Source organism: Rhea pennata, chromosome 14 (genome assembly GCF_028389875.1).
Source record: "Rhea pennata isolate bPtePen1 chromosome 14, bPtePen1.pri, whole genome shotgun sequence".
Taxonomy (NCBI): domain Eukaryota; kingdom Metazoa; phylum Chordata; class Aves; order Rheiformes; family Rheidae; genus Rhea; species Rhea pennata.
In genome coordinates this window covers 10,197,206-10,214,422 of record NC_084676.1, presented here as the reverse complement: position 1 = coordinate 10,214,422, position 17,217 = coordinate 10,197,206, and the positions used below count along the sequence as shown (strand labels likewise).

The window sequence follows — 17,217 nt, the reverse complement described above, 5'->3', positions numbered from 1 at the left end:
ACTGAAGGTGACATGGTCAAAGTGACTTGCTAGAAACCTGATCTTCAAAGCAATGGAAAGCAAGAGGCCAGGGTCAGACCCTGCAGAAGAATTTTGCTGTAACTGAGATATCACTGGACCTGGACTAGACCTGTTGAAAAGGGTCTAGAGCTGGCTTTGTAGAAGGAACTTGCATAATGTAGGAGGGCAGAATAGAAACTTTTACATCTCTGCCAGGGAGGAGAAAAGATTGCTGCAGGAGGGGAAGGGGAAAGGGAAGACAAGCTAAAGAAAGAGACATCAAGTCATAGTTTGTCAATTAGCTTCTGAAAATTATATGTAAGAGTTTTGTGGAGAGAAGAGTGAAGATGGGAAGCAGGAAGAATAAATCAGAGATGATGTCTGGATTGGGGCTGTGGAGTTCAAATGTGCAGTTTGGCAATGGAGAAGGCATAACTGAAGGAAGGGAGAGACTGTTTGCAAAATAGGAAGTCAGCCTGATCATGGCATTTCACAAAGAGAATCTCTACAGGGCAAAAGTGAAGGAGAGAAAGTGAACATGGGCCTGAAATATCGTTGGGCTGTGGTAGGACAGGTATCTCAACGGGACAGAAGGGAGAAGGAGCTGAGCTAACAACCATTCCAGCAAAGGACAGAAAGGAGAGAGCAGAGAGGTGAAGACTGATCCTATGTGACTTTTCCTCTAACACAGTAGGCTTAATAAAAATGTCCTCAGACTATATGTGCTAGAATTACAAATGTTCTTCCTTTATCCCCTGCAGGGCCAAGGAGATACCACACCATGGAAGTCACCACCAAGAGGCACTTCCTGAGTTTTGCTGTTTTCCTGATGCACTGTATAGCCCACAAGGCAAGTTCTGAGAAAGGCAACACTTCCCCTCTGCACTTCACCCACTTCTTCTATAATGCTACTATCTATGAGAATTCAGCTCCCAAGACCTATGTGGAGAGCTATGTCAAAATGGGTATTTACATGACAGATCCTGAGTGGAACATCAGATACAGAATAGCATCTGGGGACAACACTGGTCTCTTTAAAACCGAGGAACATGTGATTGGGGATTTCTGCTTCTTGAGAATAAGAACCAGGAGCAGCAACACGGCACTTTTAAACCGAGAGGTCAAAGATAATTATATGTTAATAATCAAGGCCACAGAGAGCACCTTTGCGTATGAAGCTTGGGCCAAAGTTTTGATCCGCATTCTGGACAGAAATGATTTAAAACCTCTCTTTTCACCCCCTTCCTATAAAGTGTCCATCAGAGAAGACACTCCTCTGAAAACAGTGATTGGCACACTCAGTGCCACAGATGCCGATGCTGGCCAGAATGCAGAGTTCTACTATGCACTCAACACCAAGTCTGACTTGTTCACTGTACACCCCACCACAGGAGTGGTTATGACTACAGGTAGGCTGAACAGCACACATCGAGGCAGGCACCACCTGCAAGTTCTAGCTGTGGACAGAATGAGAAAGATCACAGAGGGGAATGGCTTTGGGAACCTGGCTAGCCTTATGATCCAAGTGGAGCCATCTGCCAGGAAACCTCCCTCTATCTCCTCAGTGAAGGTGACACCACCTGACGTGGCTGAGGATCTTCTCTATGCAACACTGTTTGTAGAAAGTGGTGACTCAGAAGCAGAGATAGATTCAGTTGACTTAGTAGATGGAGATGCGGGAAGGCATTTCAAAGCTATCAAATCCTCCTTTAGCAACAATGAGTTCATGATAGTTTCAACCAAAGATGTCAACTGGCTACTTTACCCTTTTGGTTTCAATCTCACTCTTCAAGCCAAGGACAAGAGCAAACCACCACTCTTCTCACCTGTTAGAGTTATCCATATACCTCCTTCCAAGTATGTCTCTGCCAGATTTGAGAAGGAAGTATACCGGGTCCAGCTCAGTGAATTTTCCCCACCTGGAAGCCAAGTTGCTATGGTGAAGATTACACCAGTCTTCCCAAATCTTAAATACATTTTGAGACCCACTTCTGACAGCACAAGCTTTAAAATCAATCCTCACACTGGGTTAATAACTACAGTCAGAGCAATGAACTTCCATGAGCAATCTCATTTTGAACTTGAAGTTACAACTACTAACAGCCACATATCCACAATTGTTGTTATTGATGTCACTGACTGCAACAACCATGCTCCAAGTTTTAGTCAGTCTTCATACCGCGGGGCCTTTGATGAAAACATTCCTCCGGGTACCAGTGTCTTAACAGTAAGGGCTACAGATGAAGATGAAGGAGACAACGGCTTTGTGACCTATACCATAGCCAATCAGAAATCAGTACCCTTTATCATTGACCCATATTCTGGCATCATTTCCACCTCCAAGTCAATGGACTATGAGCTGATGCAGAGATGGTATCACCTGCGAGTGTGGGCATCAGACTGGGGTTCACCCTTCCGCCATGAAACAGAGGTGTACGTCTCCCTCATGCTGAGCAACATCAATGACAATGCTCCCGTGTTTGAGAAAGCAAGCTGCAGCGGCACCATCCCTTGGGACTTTCCTGTTGGGAACCCTGTGGCCACAGTATCTGCAATTGACAGTGATGAGATGCAACATATTAAATATGAAATCAAATCTGGCAATGAGCTACAGCATTTTGAATTGAATCCCATCTCTGGAGTCATTTCCCTTAGAGTATCTCTCAGAGATTTTCCTTCTGAACAGCCACTCTTCTACTCTTTGAAAATAACTGCAACAGATGGAGAAAACTATGCCTTGCCAACATCTGTAAATATCACTGTGGTCAGCCAAGGTGTCCCAGTCAAAATGCAGTGTGAGGAAACAGGAGTACTGAAACAACTGACAGAGACTATCATACACTCTATTGAGTCTCAGTCTCAAGGCCATGGGCAGGACGATGAGACATCTCTGAACTTGCACCTGATAAACCATAATGCTCCAAAGTTTGATGATAGCTTTCCACGATCTATTGATATTATAGAGACTGTTTCCATCAACTCAACTATTGCTGACCTCTCAGCTGTTGATCCTGATACTGGATTTAATGGGAAATTGGTCTATGTGATCTCAGATGGAAATGATGACAGTTGCTTTACCATTGACCTGGAAACTGGTCTCCTTCAAGTCCTTTCTCCTTTAGATCATGAACAAACCAGCTTCTACATTCTTAACATTACTGTTTATGACCTTGGCACTCCACAAAAATCATCTTGGAAGCTTCTGGCTGTGAATGTGTTGGATATCAATGATAACACCCCAAAGTTTCCACAAGGTGCCTACTGGGTGATGATACCAGAACATGTAGCAACAGGAACAACAATAGCTCAGCTGAAAGCAGAAGATGCTGATACAGATGATAATGGGAGAGTAAAATATTCTCTCCTAACCCCCACTGATAAGTTTGCCATTAACAGTGTCACTGGAGAAGTGACTGTTACAGGTGTCCTTGATAGAGAACTGTGGCCTTGCTACATGCTGAAAATAGAAGCTAGAGACCAGCCCAGAACAGGCTACCAGTTGTTCTCAGTTACTGATCTCTTTGTAACTCTGGAGGATGTAAATGACAACACTCCACACTGCATCCCAGCCCTGAACAGTGTGAAGGTTCCAGAGGACCTCCCTGTGGGAACCATTCTGCTGTTTCTGGAGGCTTTTGACCCAGACATTGGCTCTGGCGGAGAAGTGAGATACAGCCTCATTAATGATGAAGAAATGATGTTCCATGTGGATAAGCTAACAGGGGCACTCCGGTTGGAGAAGGAGTTGGACTATGAGAGAAAGGACTCTTACAATCTAACCGTGCAGGTCAGTGACGGTGGGAAGCCCTTCTCTCGCTCTTCCCTTTGCCACATGGAAGTGAACATCCTTGATGTCAATGAGAACTTGCACCCACCACGCTTTGCCTCCTTTGTCTTCAAAGGCTGGGTGCAGGAGAACAGCCCCAAGGGTACATCGGTGATGATGGTCACAGCGAAGGATATCGATAAGGGGAAAGATGGAGAAGTTCAGTATTTCCTCAGAGAGGGCACTGGCCTGTCTCTCTTCAGCATTGAAAAGGATACAGGTAATGACAGTTTAGTTTAAGGGTGTACCTCAAAGGCTTCAATTACATCCAGTGCTTTTGTCCCAGTAGGACATTCCTGTATTTTGTCTGTTTGTGCATGAGTTCAAATCTCCCTTGTTTATGCAGGGACATATAATGCGTACTCTTGTATCTGATGGGGAGCAAGCAGGGTTTGTCTCTTTAGAATAATGTTAAATCAATGTCTGTCCTTCCCCCAAATGCTTAGGTCTCCCCTTGCATGCCAAATTACCCTCAGCGCAAGTGAGCCCTCATCTTCCACACAATCACATGGCCACGCAAGGTGGGCACCAAGGTTTATATCTTCAGCAAAGACCAGAAAGCAGACCAGAGACACAGACCAGTCTGTTGTTAAGGACAAAGTGGTCTGAGTCCCTGAATCCCTCACAAACACTTCTGTCACACTTCTAGGCATCATCCGGACTATAGGACCACTCGATCGAGAAGGAACATCTCACTATTGGCTGACAGTGCTAGCTCTTGATCTGGGAACAATTCCTCTGTCTGCTGCGACAGAAATTTATATTGAAGTCACTGATATGAATGACAACCCACCTGAGATGTCCAGACCTGTCTTTTATGCATCTGTGATGGAGAATTCACCACCAAACACATCTGTCCTTCAGCTTGATGCCCTGGACCCAGACTTCAGCTCAGAGGGAAAACTGACTTTTCACATCCTATCTGGAAATCCTCAGGGACTCTTCACTATTAACTCCATTACAGGTAAGACCGACCAGACTCAACATCTGCCTTTGGAGCTTCCAAGTGCCCAGAGGATTTTACATATTCAGTACAAACAGCCCACACAGCTGCCTTTGTCACACCTTCCTTCTGCAGCAAAAGTCCCATTCTCCAGATACACTGGGAGGAGACTTAATGACTGAAATAGGCATCTCCCTGGACTTGAAGGCTGCTACTTGCAGTCAGACGGCTCTTAGAATGGCACGAGTTCTCTATTTTTAAAACACTGGAGACTCAAAGAACTGCTTTCAATCCTCCCCCTTACAAACAGCTGACCTCCTTATGGAGGGGACTATCTCTTCATGAGACAGAATGAGGAAGGATTAATGAAAATGAATCCTACTGCATGCAAAGGCTCCACCCATTCTCCAGCACTATTAATGTAGTAAGTGTACTGCCATCCTCCTAGACTGTATCTTTCATCTCAGGGTTAATTAACAGATATTTGAGAGCCATCAAAAGCTCTCTGATGTTTAGCATAAACAGTTTCTTTAAACTATCATAGTATTGCTGACATTGGGCCAGTCTGGCAAAGAAAGGTGTGCCATGCCCTTCACTCTATCAGCTCCTGGGACAAGAGGGAAGGGAGGGCACAGAGCCTGAGTATGGGAGAGAATTAACTGCATGACTTTGTTCTCCTGTGGGTGATAGAGCAGTTCAGCTACTGCAGTGGGATAGAAGCCTGCTCTCAGATGAGAAAGGGGCTTGGATGTACTGAAAAAGTCTACTGTAGCTCTTAATTGCATGTGTTGCCTGTGGTGTGTCAACAACCTTCTGCCTTGTTCCTGGAGCAGATGCGATGATGCTGTTGGAGCTAGACAGCTAGAGCTAGCTGGGAGTTATTTAGAAAGAAAATTTTAAGATGAAACACTGAAACCCTTCTGGTTTCAAGAGATTCTTAGGGCGCCTCTAACTGGCACCATGCAGATGCACTTGGACATAATGGCTAACTCTGACCAAGCTACCTCCGCTGTCAGAACATTTTTAGCCAAGTCAGAGCATTACTCTGTGTTCAACTTTGTCATGTAGTCCAGGTGGCCATGCACAATGCAGCATCATGAACAACCTGTACAGCTGCTGGGCTCCAAGGAGAGGTGCTTCCAGAGGCCCCATTTATATGCTGCATTTTAGATGGTATATAGACTGGAAATGGCTATAAGGACACCGTGCTAGCTCCCATCATGGGATGCACCCTGGACACTTGGCACTCATGCACCCTGCAGGAAATTCAGCCTTCTCTATACTGTAGGCAGCAGGGAAAACTTTCACTCTAGTGTGAGTGCAGCCCTGCAAAGCCAAACTCCAAAGCTGCTGTGTTTCATGGTAAAACAAGTGACATCAGCAAACTCCAAACATTTGCTAGTGAGACAGTTCACCTCTAAACCAACCCTTAGACTTTAACCCTTTAGACAAAAAAAGCTCTCAGCTTTGAGTCATCTTCCATCTCCCTCTGTAACAAGGCAATTTGCATGTGAAGAGCAATACTTTTTTCAGTCCTGTAAGAAAATCATGAGCTGATTTTCTCTCTTGGACTGTTGCTGGAGGTTTTGTCTTTAAATCCTGACCTTGGAGGTTACTTAAGTCCTTGCAAGCCTGATGAGGACTGAAGTTCTCTGTTCTTTTACCTCCATGTCATCCAAAAGAACAAATGATTACCTGCAAACATTGGCATAAACTGAGCAGTTTCTATGCTAGTGTTTACAGTATCTAAAGATACTGTTGTTGCCAGAAAAAAATAAAATCATAGCTTGTCTAAATTTCTGGGCTGAAAGCAGCTTCTTGGAAACACTGTGATATTTTCATTGTTTGTACAAGGACTTGCTAGTGCCTCCAATAAGTAGAATAAAAGAATAATCTTCTTTGATCTCATCTAGGGGTACCCAATGGTAACACGGTGCTGGAAGATGAACTGCTGCTGTTTCGGTTTCTGGTGATTCATATTAGTGCAGGGTTGTCTTCAAAAAGAGTTGCCCTAATGCAGTGAAAAACAAATGACTTCCACTACATTTAAACAAAGAAGAAAGCAGTGCAAATATCTGAGTATTATGAAAACTACAGTGCTATTAGACCACTTAAGCTTATTCTGGATTTTTAGTTAGGATATGCCTTTGTTTTTCAAATATAATAAATGCATCTACTTACTCACTGGCTAGAGTAAATGATCATAAAAAGATCCAGTAGCGTTTCAGTTCTTGAATTGCTAAAGATCTATATAATCCAGATTGCCAGCACTTCCAAGGTCAGCCCCAAATCCTATGACTGCAGAAAAGTTTGAGTAGGCAGGGTTGCTGGTAGAGATTTATCCGTGATGTAGTTCACCTGAATCTCTGTCACATTATTCAATGATAAGCAACAGTTTTGAGAGGAAACCAGAGGCAGCTGCCCTTAGTCACGTGATTTTAGCAAAGTGTAAAATAATCCGCATTTTGCAGAAATTTCTCTAGCATTTAGGTCAGAAGAGAAGCTCCTGCATGTGTAGAATACTATGATCTAGACCTCTCCTGCTATCCCACACTGTAGTCCCAGGGACAAACTGGTTGCATCGGCACTGAAGCAAATCAGAGCAGAGGAGCCCCAGCCGTCAGTCTGGTGAGCTCCCTTGCCTGTTACTAGCAGGTCTCTCTGAGTAGGAACCTCTTGGCAGAGAGAGAGGAGGAAGAAACTTGTTCTCATACTGCACACTAATAGGAATTAAGGGCCTGAACACTGTCTACACTAGGAATAACCCTGCAGAATAGCCCTGGATAACTATTCAGGGCACAGTGCCACACTAATGCGTGAACCTCTTTTCTGGTTCTGGGGCCAGCTTGTTCTGCATTTGATCTAATATCTCTGCATGGTGATGGGTTAGCCAATGGAGACATACCCAGAAAGGCCCTATGATTTCTTCTCTTGAGGGCTTGGAAGGAGACAGGAATGGCTACGATAACTGTCCCTCAGCAGGGCTTGGCTCCTCCAGCAGCCCTAAACTACCACAGAAGGGCCCTAAGCTCTTCCAGATCTCAGTTCTCTAGAGAGGGTGGAGAAAAAGAGGGAAAATAAATGAAAGGCTAACGAGCAGAAGGAATAAAACTGCACAATGAGATGAAAGCTTTCTGCCATCGGCAATGGAATCTCTCCAGCCCAGCCTGGCAGCTAGTGCACAGCAGCTTTTGTGAGAGACAGGTAGACAGAGAGGCAGATAGACGGAGAGATGGTAAGATAGTAGGGTCTGGGGTAGTCTTCTGCTGGAAAAGTTTTCAGGTTGTTTTGTGCTGGCTTTGGAGTCCATGATGTAAAATGCATTCCAGTCCAGACAGGACTGGAAGGAATTAGGAGATGGTGGCAGGAAGAGTTGAGACAAAGCCATTCATCCTGCCAACAAGCTGTTTTGGAGAATCTTTTTACCTTGGATTATTCATCTGCAACTTTTGTCCTATCTAGTGCTTATTCTTTTGGTACTTTTCCTGCTGTGTCTTTGTCCACAGGCTTAACAAAGATGCCTGGTGCTGTCTGCACTTCTCTGCACAGAAGGGTGGCAGACACAACTTTTCTTTAAATCTGAGAATAGTCATACTGCTGCTACATGATCCAACATATCACACGCTACAGCAGAGCACAGAACAGTGCAGAGAAGAGTCAGAACAAGAGGGGAGATGGTGAGGAAGAAAAGAGAGGGTGAGAGGGAAACAGCAGTGGGACAACAGAAAAAGAGTTTCTTCCCTTCTCAGGCTCTTGTGAAAGCCTCAGTGCCTGCAAACCTAATTCTCGCTATTTTAGCTATTTAAGATTTGGTTCCCTGCAGCCAGGGCAAGGGGCCAGCAACCTCCACCCCAGTCCTGCTCTTGCCAGTAAAAGTTATTATTTTTTGTTCCCTGACAACAATGCACTGTTAATTTTGCTGCTCCTGTTCCAACATGACCAGCTTTCCTCTCTCGCCTTTCCAGGTAGCAAGCAGGAGAACACAAATGATCCTTTCCCATTGCCTGCATGTACACAGGCCGCAAGAGAAGGGCTTGTGCCTGTCTACATGCAAGTAGCAGAAAGGATCATTTTCTGGACCTTCAGGTGAATATGGAGCTCAGTCTGTTGACAAAGGCCAGTTAGATATTTGCGTTTTTTTCAGTCTTTAGGGGACTCAGCAGAAACACCCAGCACTGTCAGGGCCACCTACAAGAACACAAATATAAGACACCCACTGGACAGGCTAGTTGGTGTGTTCCAGAGGGGCAGGGAATGTGCGGATAACACACATGCGCACACACACAAATGCACAAAATACTCTCATTTGCAAATACGTAAACATTTTCCAGGGCCTAGTAAGGGGCAGCAGAAAGAACAGAGAGTAACTGTTTCCCCAGGTCACAAAAGCTGATGGCAGTTCCCCCTTAATAACAGTTTCCACTTCCATTTTAGCCCTCTGGCTTAACTAGGTGTAAGTAGCAACAAATAAAAATATGTATTAATTCCAGCTGGCTTCTCTTGAGCACCACATCCGATCCCATCTCCCTGTCTCTCCGTGCTCCGCTGCTGTGTGAACACTGCTGGCAGTTTGTGCATCTTGGCGGCAGCACAGCTCCATGGCTCTGTGCGGGAACAGAGTGATTAACCGTTAACCGCAAGAGCTTTCTGATCTCATGGCTGAGTGTTTACTGACTCTGGGGAGGAATTGGGAGCTGTGATTAAGCGTTGGGTAAGGGACAGAGGGAGTTTGCGATGGGTCAGGAAGAGAGGCCAATCCTTTAACTTGTGGCTCAACAGATATGAAGCTAATCCCACAAATACTGACTGTCAAAACTCCCAGTCAGACATATGGTGCATGTCTGTGATGGAAAGTAGAGTCAGCTGTCACTCCCCAGGAGATCTGAGCATCTTCAAGTGTTGCAGACATCAAAGATAACTATTAAGTTCCAGTTCACATGCCTTTATTAAAGTCCTGCTTCCCTAGTTCCTAAAATGCCTGGCTATGATCCTATTTTCTTTCATTTGCATCATCAGGGCATGGAAGAATTTCAGAATGTAACTAGATAAATCCAAATAATCACTTTATAATGAAGGTTTAAGAAGTTACCTTCCATCACCCAATATGCAGTAACTGAGTGCACGCATGATGTCAATCTGTTGCAATTGAATTTTGGAATGCAATAGACTAAAAGTATCCACAATATCCACACAGGTATCCACAATATCCACACTGTCAGTACTAGCTGTGTGCCCTGCAGTTGTTAAGACAAAATTATTAACCATCACCAGCAGTAGCAGGAGTTTCTGTCTTTGCTCCCCTGTCTCATCCAGCCTATTGGCAATGCACACAGAAGCATCAGAGATCTCAACCAGCTACTGCTACAGTTCACTGTTTATGTCCCCATTAAGAGAGTGCTTTCATACATATCATATGCTTTGATATTATTAGTGTCCTACAGTCACCCATTAGCTTGGGAGAGATAAAAAATTCCTTAGTCAGTGTACACTTAGGCCACTATTGAATCTTCTTTAACTGCTGAGATATCAAAAGGGAGATTAGGGAGGAAAAAAAAATCCATGACATACATGCAAACACAGCCTTTCAAACCATCTTGTCATAACACATTAAGGAGTGTTGATTTACGATTGTAAAGGCATCAATTAAACGTTTAGTGTAGTGCTTGGTGCCAAATATGAATACTGTCAGAGAGCAAGTGGTAACACTTAACTATAGTTTTGTTCCAAACAGCTGCTCCCTCCTTCAATTGCCTGGTATTTCCTGCAGCCATTTGAAATTTTCTCCTGCCTATCACACTCAGGCAGTAATACACCAGAAAATTATGATAACACTGAAACAACACTAATGGCAAAAAGCTTTCTGTCTTTGGTCTGCACATGAGAAATGAAATGGGTTCACGCAATTCTGATTTGCAAGTCTTGTAGTCAGATGCACACATACACATGCTCACACCCGTGCAAGTGCACATTGACTCCCTTGCAAAACATTTCCCAAAGTAGCATTAGCCTGTATCACTGCTTGCTTTTGCCAGGCAATTCTCACTGCTTTCAGATGGAGTTTGCCGTAGGAGGCAGGACCTCTCCTGGCTTGGAATAAACACCATGATAACTGTGACTGCCAGCAGGCAGGGCCAGAGGCATGGGGCTTGGGCAAAAGCACTCACAGGTGTCAGACTCGATGACTGTCAGAAAATCATGCATTGTACATACAATCTCCATCATCTGTAAAACAGTTCTGAAAGTAATTTAGAGCTAGTTTTCACCAGAGGTGAAGACTCAAGGCATTGATAAAGACTATTAACGAGCCAGATGTGGAATCACAAGTTTTAACTCTGTCCTTACTACACTTGCGTCTATGGAACTTCACTAACTGACAGGCCAAAAATAGGCAATTATGATTATTTTATTTAACCTTTACTTTATAAAAGCCATCAATTTTCCCTCCGTCCAGCTTATCCTCTGTGGTTTAACTGGAGTATATTTCTTAGAAACCCCTAAACCTTGAGGAAAGATTTTGAATTGTTAGAGGATTCATCCTGTCTCTCAACAAGGCTTAAATAATCATTGTCCTTATCAACTGTGCACCTTATTTTTAGACTGAGTGCATTTACTCTAGCAGTAGAATACTGTGAAGAGGGTATTTCCCCAAAAGAGAAGACAGACTTTTGTCAAAACCCTGGAAATTATAGAGAGCAAGGTTCAAGACAGGAAAAGCAGGAGTCAAAACTTACTAAGAGGCTAAACCTTTGCCAACACGGACAGAATATTTCTCTCTTAGAGGCATAAGTAAAGTTTTGTTTTCACAGTCCTGCAGCTTTTCATACCAAATGGCTCATCACAACTCCTTCACAACCATCAAACAACAAGGGCAACCGGTGGATGTTCCCCCCTCCTCTGTGGTCTCTGTAATCAGAGAGAGAGCAGCACCTCCAGGAAGTGATTCACAACAGAAGCAGACAAATCACTCTCTGGAGGTATCTGTGTCTTTCCTCTGGTTATGAAGGAAACCTTAAACACCATCAGGTGGGCTGATGTTAGGCACACAAGTATTTAGTTAGCCTTTGCTTTCCTCACACATTGAGGTTTGCAGCTCAAAGATTTTTTTTTTTCTTGGCAGGTCTGATTTCTACAACTTCACAGCAGCTGGATCGAGAATACAAGGCCGAACACATCCTAGAGGTGGGTAATGACGATTGTAATTAGCTTTATTTACTTACAAGTGTATTAAGTCCTCAAAGAACTTTCCCTACAAGTTGGAGCACAGAGAAAGAATCTCATCCCATCACTGCTGGGAAACTTAATTAAATGGTGTGTGTTGCCCTAAGAGACAGCTGCCGAAGTACTGCAGGGTTTATTCTTTCCTTACTAAAAACTTGAGTAAAAGGCCTATTCTGGAAGCTGTGGGAATGTAGGAAGAGGCCTGGAATTGTCCTCTAGCAGAATGGCTAATAAATCACTTAAAAAAAGATCAAGCCAGAGAGAAAATCTATCTTTGTTTATCTCTTTGTACCAAACACTGCTCTGTAGCTTTGTATTACCTGCTCCAAGCTATATATGTTTACATTAGAGGGATCTTAAGGTGTTTCACTCCATGAGAGTGAGGATAATACACTCCCCTCTGCAACTGGAACGTTCTGGGAACATGCACAGACACAGCTAAGTGAGGATGAGTGATAACTTGCAAAGCTTCTATAATACAAATGTTTTTGATTGTGTGACCCCTCATTACCAAAAGTCTCGCTTGCTAGTGAGATCTGACCCACTGTTCCAAACCGCTCCAGGCAATAACCCTGCAGACTCACCTCTCTGTATCTGCACAAGCCTTGTGAGATACAGCCACTAGATTTTACCCTGAAGAAAGCAGCAATGCCTTTGAAAGTGCTGGGATACAGATGCAGATCCACATAAGAAAAAAACTATTTTAGTCACTATCCATCAAGATGAAGGCTGGCTTTGGTCATGGCAAGCAGCACTATCACCTACTCCCTTTGCTTGCTGGTAGGTGGCCGTTTCAGACAACGGAGACCCAGCCCTGAAGTCCACTAGCAGAGTCGTCATACAAATCCTGGATGCTAACGACAGTCCTCCTAGTTTTCCCCACAAGCTCTTCATGGTGCAGCTCCCTGAGAGAGACGCCTCAGAGACACCACTGCCAGTCTACAGGCTGATTGCATCTGACCGTGACCAGGGCCAGAACAGCCAGATCACCTACACCATTGATGAAGAGGAGGAAGGGATATTCACCATCAACCCCACAACAGGCATGGTATTCTCCAGGAAGGCTTTTCCTGCCTCTGAATACAACATACTCACGGTGAGAGAAGCAGAGAGTACTAATGGGAAGAGATAAGTGTAGAGTGAAAGAGAGGGAAGGTTTCTGAAATGAAAAAGATACAAGAAAGAAAGAGGTGGAGGAAAGACAAGAGTGTGAATAGAGGTTAAATGAGACTGGCTTGGGCTACAGTGAGATAAACTGAGAGGGAGGGACAGAGGGAATGAGGGAAGAGAAATGTAGACGGTAAGAAGCTATTTAAAATGGAGGGAAAATGTAATGTAAATGTAATGTAAAATGGACTATCCAACCCACTCTCAGATCCATGATCCCACCTAGGTGCAGACCTGAATCTGAACAGTCTGGAAGTTTCAGGGGTGCCTCCCTTTGGCATTCTGGTCAGGCCATGGGACTTAGATCTAGATTTAAAGCTCTCTGATACTCTGTAGGTCATTGTATCAAGGCTTGTGGTCCAGTCTCTGCTTTGAACTGAGCTTGGCAGATTGCTTCACCTAGGAAGCCAGAACATGGCCAGCTAGGACAAGATTTGTTTTGTGGCATTTGGGGCACACTCAGACCTGAAGCCCCTAGTAGGTGGGAGAAACAACTTACTGCAGAGCATTGCGAAGTCAAGCCAGTCACAATCAACATGGGTGAATGCAAAACCAGCCCTTCTCCCTGACCACGCATGCATTTCTTGGCAGGTCAAGGCAACAGACGGAGGCAGCCCACCACTTTCCTCCCACGTGCGGCTTCACATCAGCTGGGTTGCCCGGCCTGGCCCTTCCTCAGAGCCTCTAGCTTTCGATGAGCCCCATTTTAACTTTGCTGTTATGGAAACAGATCCTGTGAACCATATGGTGGGAGTGATCAGCATTGAAATGGGCCCCAGCCAAGTGTGGTTTAATATCACAGGTGAGACACAGAAATTAAACCAGGACAACAATGCCTGGGAGAGCTTGCCCCAGCTCCCTCGGTGTTGAGCACTCACATGTCTGAGCTAATAAAGTTGTTTGCTTTAGATGTAGGTGAGTTACAACAAAAGCTTTCTCATACACATTGGAAGGCTTAAACAGCAAGAGGCAAGGCTGTCTGTCTAAGGGCTTTGGTGCCAAGTGCAATTATCTACTACGCTTTTTAAATGACATTCTGGTGCCTGTCAGTCCTAAGGTGTTCTCTGATACGCCTGAAAAGGCAGCACACAACCAATCCCAGCTCTTCCTGGGAAGTGAATGACAGTGTTGGCAGTGGTGAAATACTTTGATCAGTTCCCATCTTGCAGTTCCCATCTTGCAGACTGCCCCCGTCTCTCCCTCCCTCCCGAGCTCACAGTCCTAAGAGGGAGCTAAGAGAGAAGGACTCATCAAAGACCCCAGTCTGCCTTGTGCAGGTTCTTCTCTGACACTGTCTGCAGGGCTTGTCCTTGTCACACAAGGCCTTAATTGGGCAAGTAAATCGTTCTTCCTTTTAGTATGCTGGGGCACAGATAATGGTGTATAAATACAGTTAAACAACAAAAGATACAGTGCAGCACAGAGCAAGCAATATCAGCACAAGGCTTATCTGGCATTAGTAGTGCCTGCTTGGGTTTGCAGCCTTAGAAGCATCTCCCCCTGAACGTTACCCCATCAGTTACTTGCTGGGTGCCTGCCTGATCTCATCTTTGGTGGTTTTTACTGCCCTAAGTCTTAGTCAGAACTCGGTTGGTTTGGAGAATGGTGGAAGAGGACACGCTTTCGTTTTACCTGCTAAAAAAACTAAGCTTCACAGTAGCTGGAAGCCAAGCAGGTAATGCACAGATCCAGAAGCCCCTGAACACCTGATTTGAAAACTAGCCTCTCCCCATCAGCAAGAGCTCTGTTGTTAGGACTGATGGTGTCTGTAAAAACACTGACTTAAAGGCTTAAAGTCTTACTTAATGTCTTTCCTTCCTTAGGCCTCCTTTTGCCACTTGGCACCATGCAAAGGGAGCCCTTCTCTCTTGTCTCAGAGTAAGCCATCCACAGGTCTCTTCATCTGTCTTTGTTTTCTTTCTCTTTCCCAGCAAGAAAATAGTGGTCCAGATAGCTAGCAACCACTGCATTTCTCTCTAAGAGGAGATGTGTAATTTAACAGCCAGACAGGATTTTCTCACAGGTAGGAGAATAAGGCAGAATCCAGAATATCTGGTAGCCAGAAATGGAGAGGCTGAGACTTAGGATAAATAACAGAAAACTGCCTCTACTTGTCTGTATCTAAGAACAGTGTGGTGGTGTTTCAAATGCAATAGAGAAATAACAGGCAACTAGCATGTGAGGCAAAAGAAAGGAGCTACCATGCCAGGGCTGAGCAGCAGCAGCAGGAGGAACAGCCTTTTGCTGCTGAGCTGCTCAGGCCTGCAGTTTCCTGCACTATGCAGCCATCTGGGATGGAGGCAACAGGCTTTGCTCACCCAGGAAGCACCGTCTGCCTCCCCAAATGCTCAGGTACTGGGCTGCTTTGGGCAGCTTGCAGAATCCCAGCCGTGGCAACAGAGAGCCTTGCAGTCATGCCTGTGGTGTGACCTTGAGTTGAAAGCCAGTAGGAGCTTTGTTCAGTGCTGCAGGACTCTGATACACGTTAAGCTTCTGATGCTGTGTAGCTGGAGACTTTGTGCAAACAAACCAGTGCCTGAATGTGCCCGTTACAAATTTAGCAAAGATATTATATGCATAAGCATATCTTTTCCTTTCTCCTCCTCCTCCTTTTCTCTAATTCCCCTCTTCTCTCTATTCTCTCATATTCCTTTGTCTCCGTCTCCGATTCCCTCTGTGTCTGGCTTCTCTGTGTCCTCCCTCTCTCCTGTTTCCATGCATCACAAAATGCATAACAAAGTCCATCCATCACAAGACACTCTTGACCTTTTAGAACTGGAGAAGACCGCACCTACAGCACTATCCCCAAACTGCCCGTGCCAAAGAGTGAATGCCAACACATCACTGCTCAAGGTGTATTGCCTGGCATGCCACGCATCTCTGTATGGAGAGGTGAATCCAGTGTAAGGTTTATGTACCCTCTCCAGAGGAGAAATCCTCATCCTTTAGATCTGTAGCCATTTCCTGGAATTCCTTCCCCTGTAAAGGCTACAGAAACCTGCAGCTTGCTCCAGATAGAAATCTTACCTATAACTTACTCTCTGCCATTTCCTTTTCTAATCTCTCCCTTATCCCAGGTGGTGATGATGAGATGGATTTTGATATTGAAAAGAGTACAGGCAGTATAGTTATTGCAAGAACCCTTGATGCCAAAAAGAAGTCAAGCTATAACCTGACAGTAGAAGTCACTGATGGATCCACTACCATCAAAACCCAGGTAATGCTTTTCACTTTAGAAGACCCAGTCTGGAATGAGTAAGCTACGGGGAATCTTTCTTCTGACTCCACTGAGTTCTGGATCAGGTGCCAGGCACAAGAATTTCATTACACTATGATCTCCATTACAGAAGAACGTGAGTCTTTTCTGACTCTTAAGCTAAGGATTTTTTATCCTATTGGAAACACACATGGTCCTGGAAAGTCCAGCTCTTTCCTGATGATCACAGTCAATGTGTAAGGATGTGTTTACAGTACAGGTCAATGGCAGTTTATACACTCAGTCCTCAGCTAGCTAGCTGCTCAGACTAAACTGCAGCTTCGTTGAGACAACAGACTTAATATGCAGCTAGATCATGCTCAAATCCCTGGTAGCACATCTAACAGCATTTGCAGGGCCTGCAGATTGTGTAAAGCCAGCACAGATGTATCTACATGAGAAGAGGTCAGGCCCTGCCTGATTAATGCTGCAAGTTCATTAATAGCATTAATAGTGTATCAGCACAGAGATCCCAGGAGTTGACTGGGCAGCTACAGAAATACTGAGTCCTCTGAGTTGCCATGGAGAAGTAAGCACTGATGAAAGGAGGTATGCTGCATTCAGGCAGTCCCTGAGCCTAAGTTCCTATGGCTGCTGAGGTTTGCCCATATTTAGCTATCCTCAGGTAGGATGTTCAGGGTTTGATCTTTCACCAACTGTTTTCTCCATACGCAAGAAACCGAAAAACCAACCTTCACTGTGTGGAGGAAGGCCTAGATCATGAGTCACCTATGAGTTACAATTATCGTGGGAAACTCATTGCAGAGGTTTGCGAGGGCTGATGAATGAAGAACACTACCATTCCTG

At 44.7% G+C, this 17,217-nt stretch overlaps 1 protein-coding gene across 1 annotated transcript in view; it reads left to right on the top strand.

Annotated features, from left to right (window-relative positions):
• The first annotated feature begins 781 nt into the window (after nt 1-781).
• Nucleotides 782-17,217, top strand: part of FAT2 (FAT atypical cadherin 2) — a 46,769-nt gene continuing 30,333 nt past the window's right edge. The window contains exons 1-6 of the mRNA XM_062587279.1: nt 782-4,046; nt 4,476-4,790; nt 11,887-11,948; nt 12,772-13,083; nt 13,746-13,956; nt 16,232-16,371. Of these exons, the coding sequence (XP_062443263.1) occupies nt 782-4,046; nt 4,476-4,790; nt 11,887-11,948; nt 12,772-13,083; nt 13,746-13,956; nt 16,232-16,371 (4,305 nt within the window). The remainder of the gene's footprint in view (nt 4,047-4,475; nt 4,791-11,886; nt 11,949-12,771; nt 13,084-13,745; nt 13,957-16,231; nt 16,372-17,217) is intronic.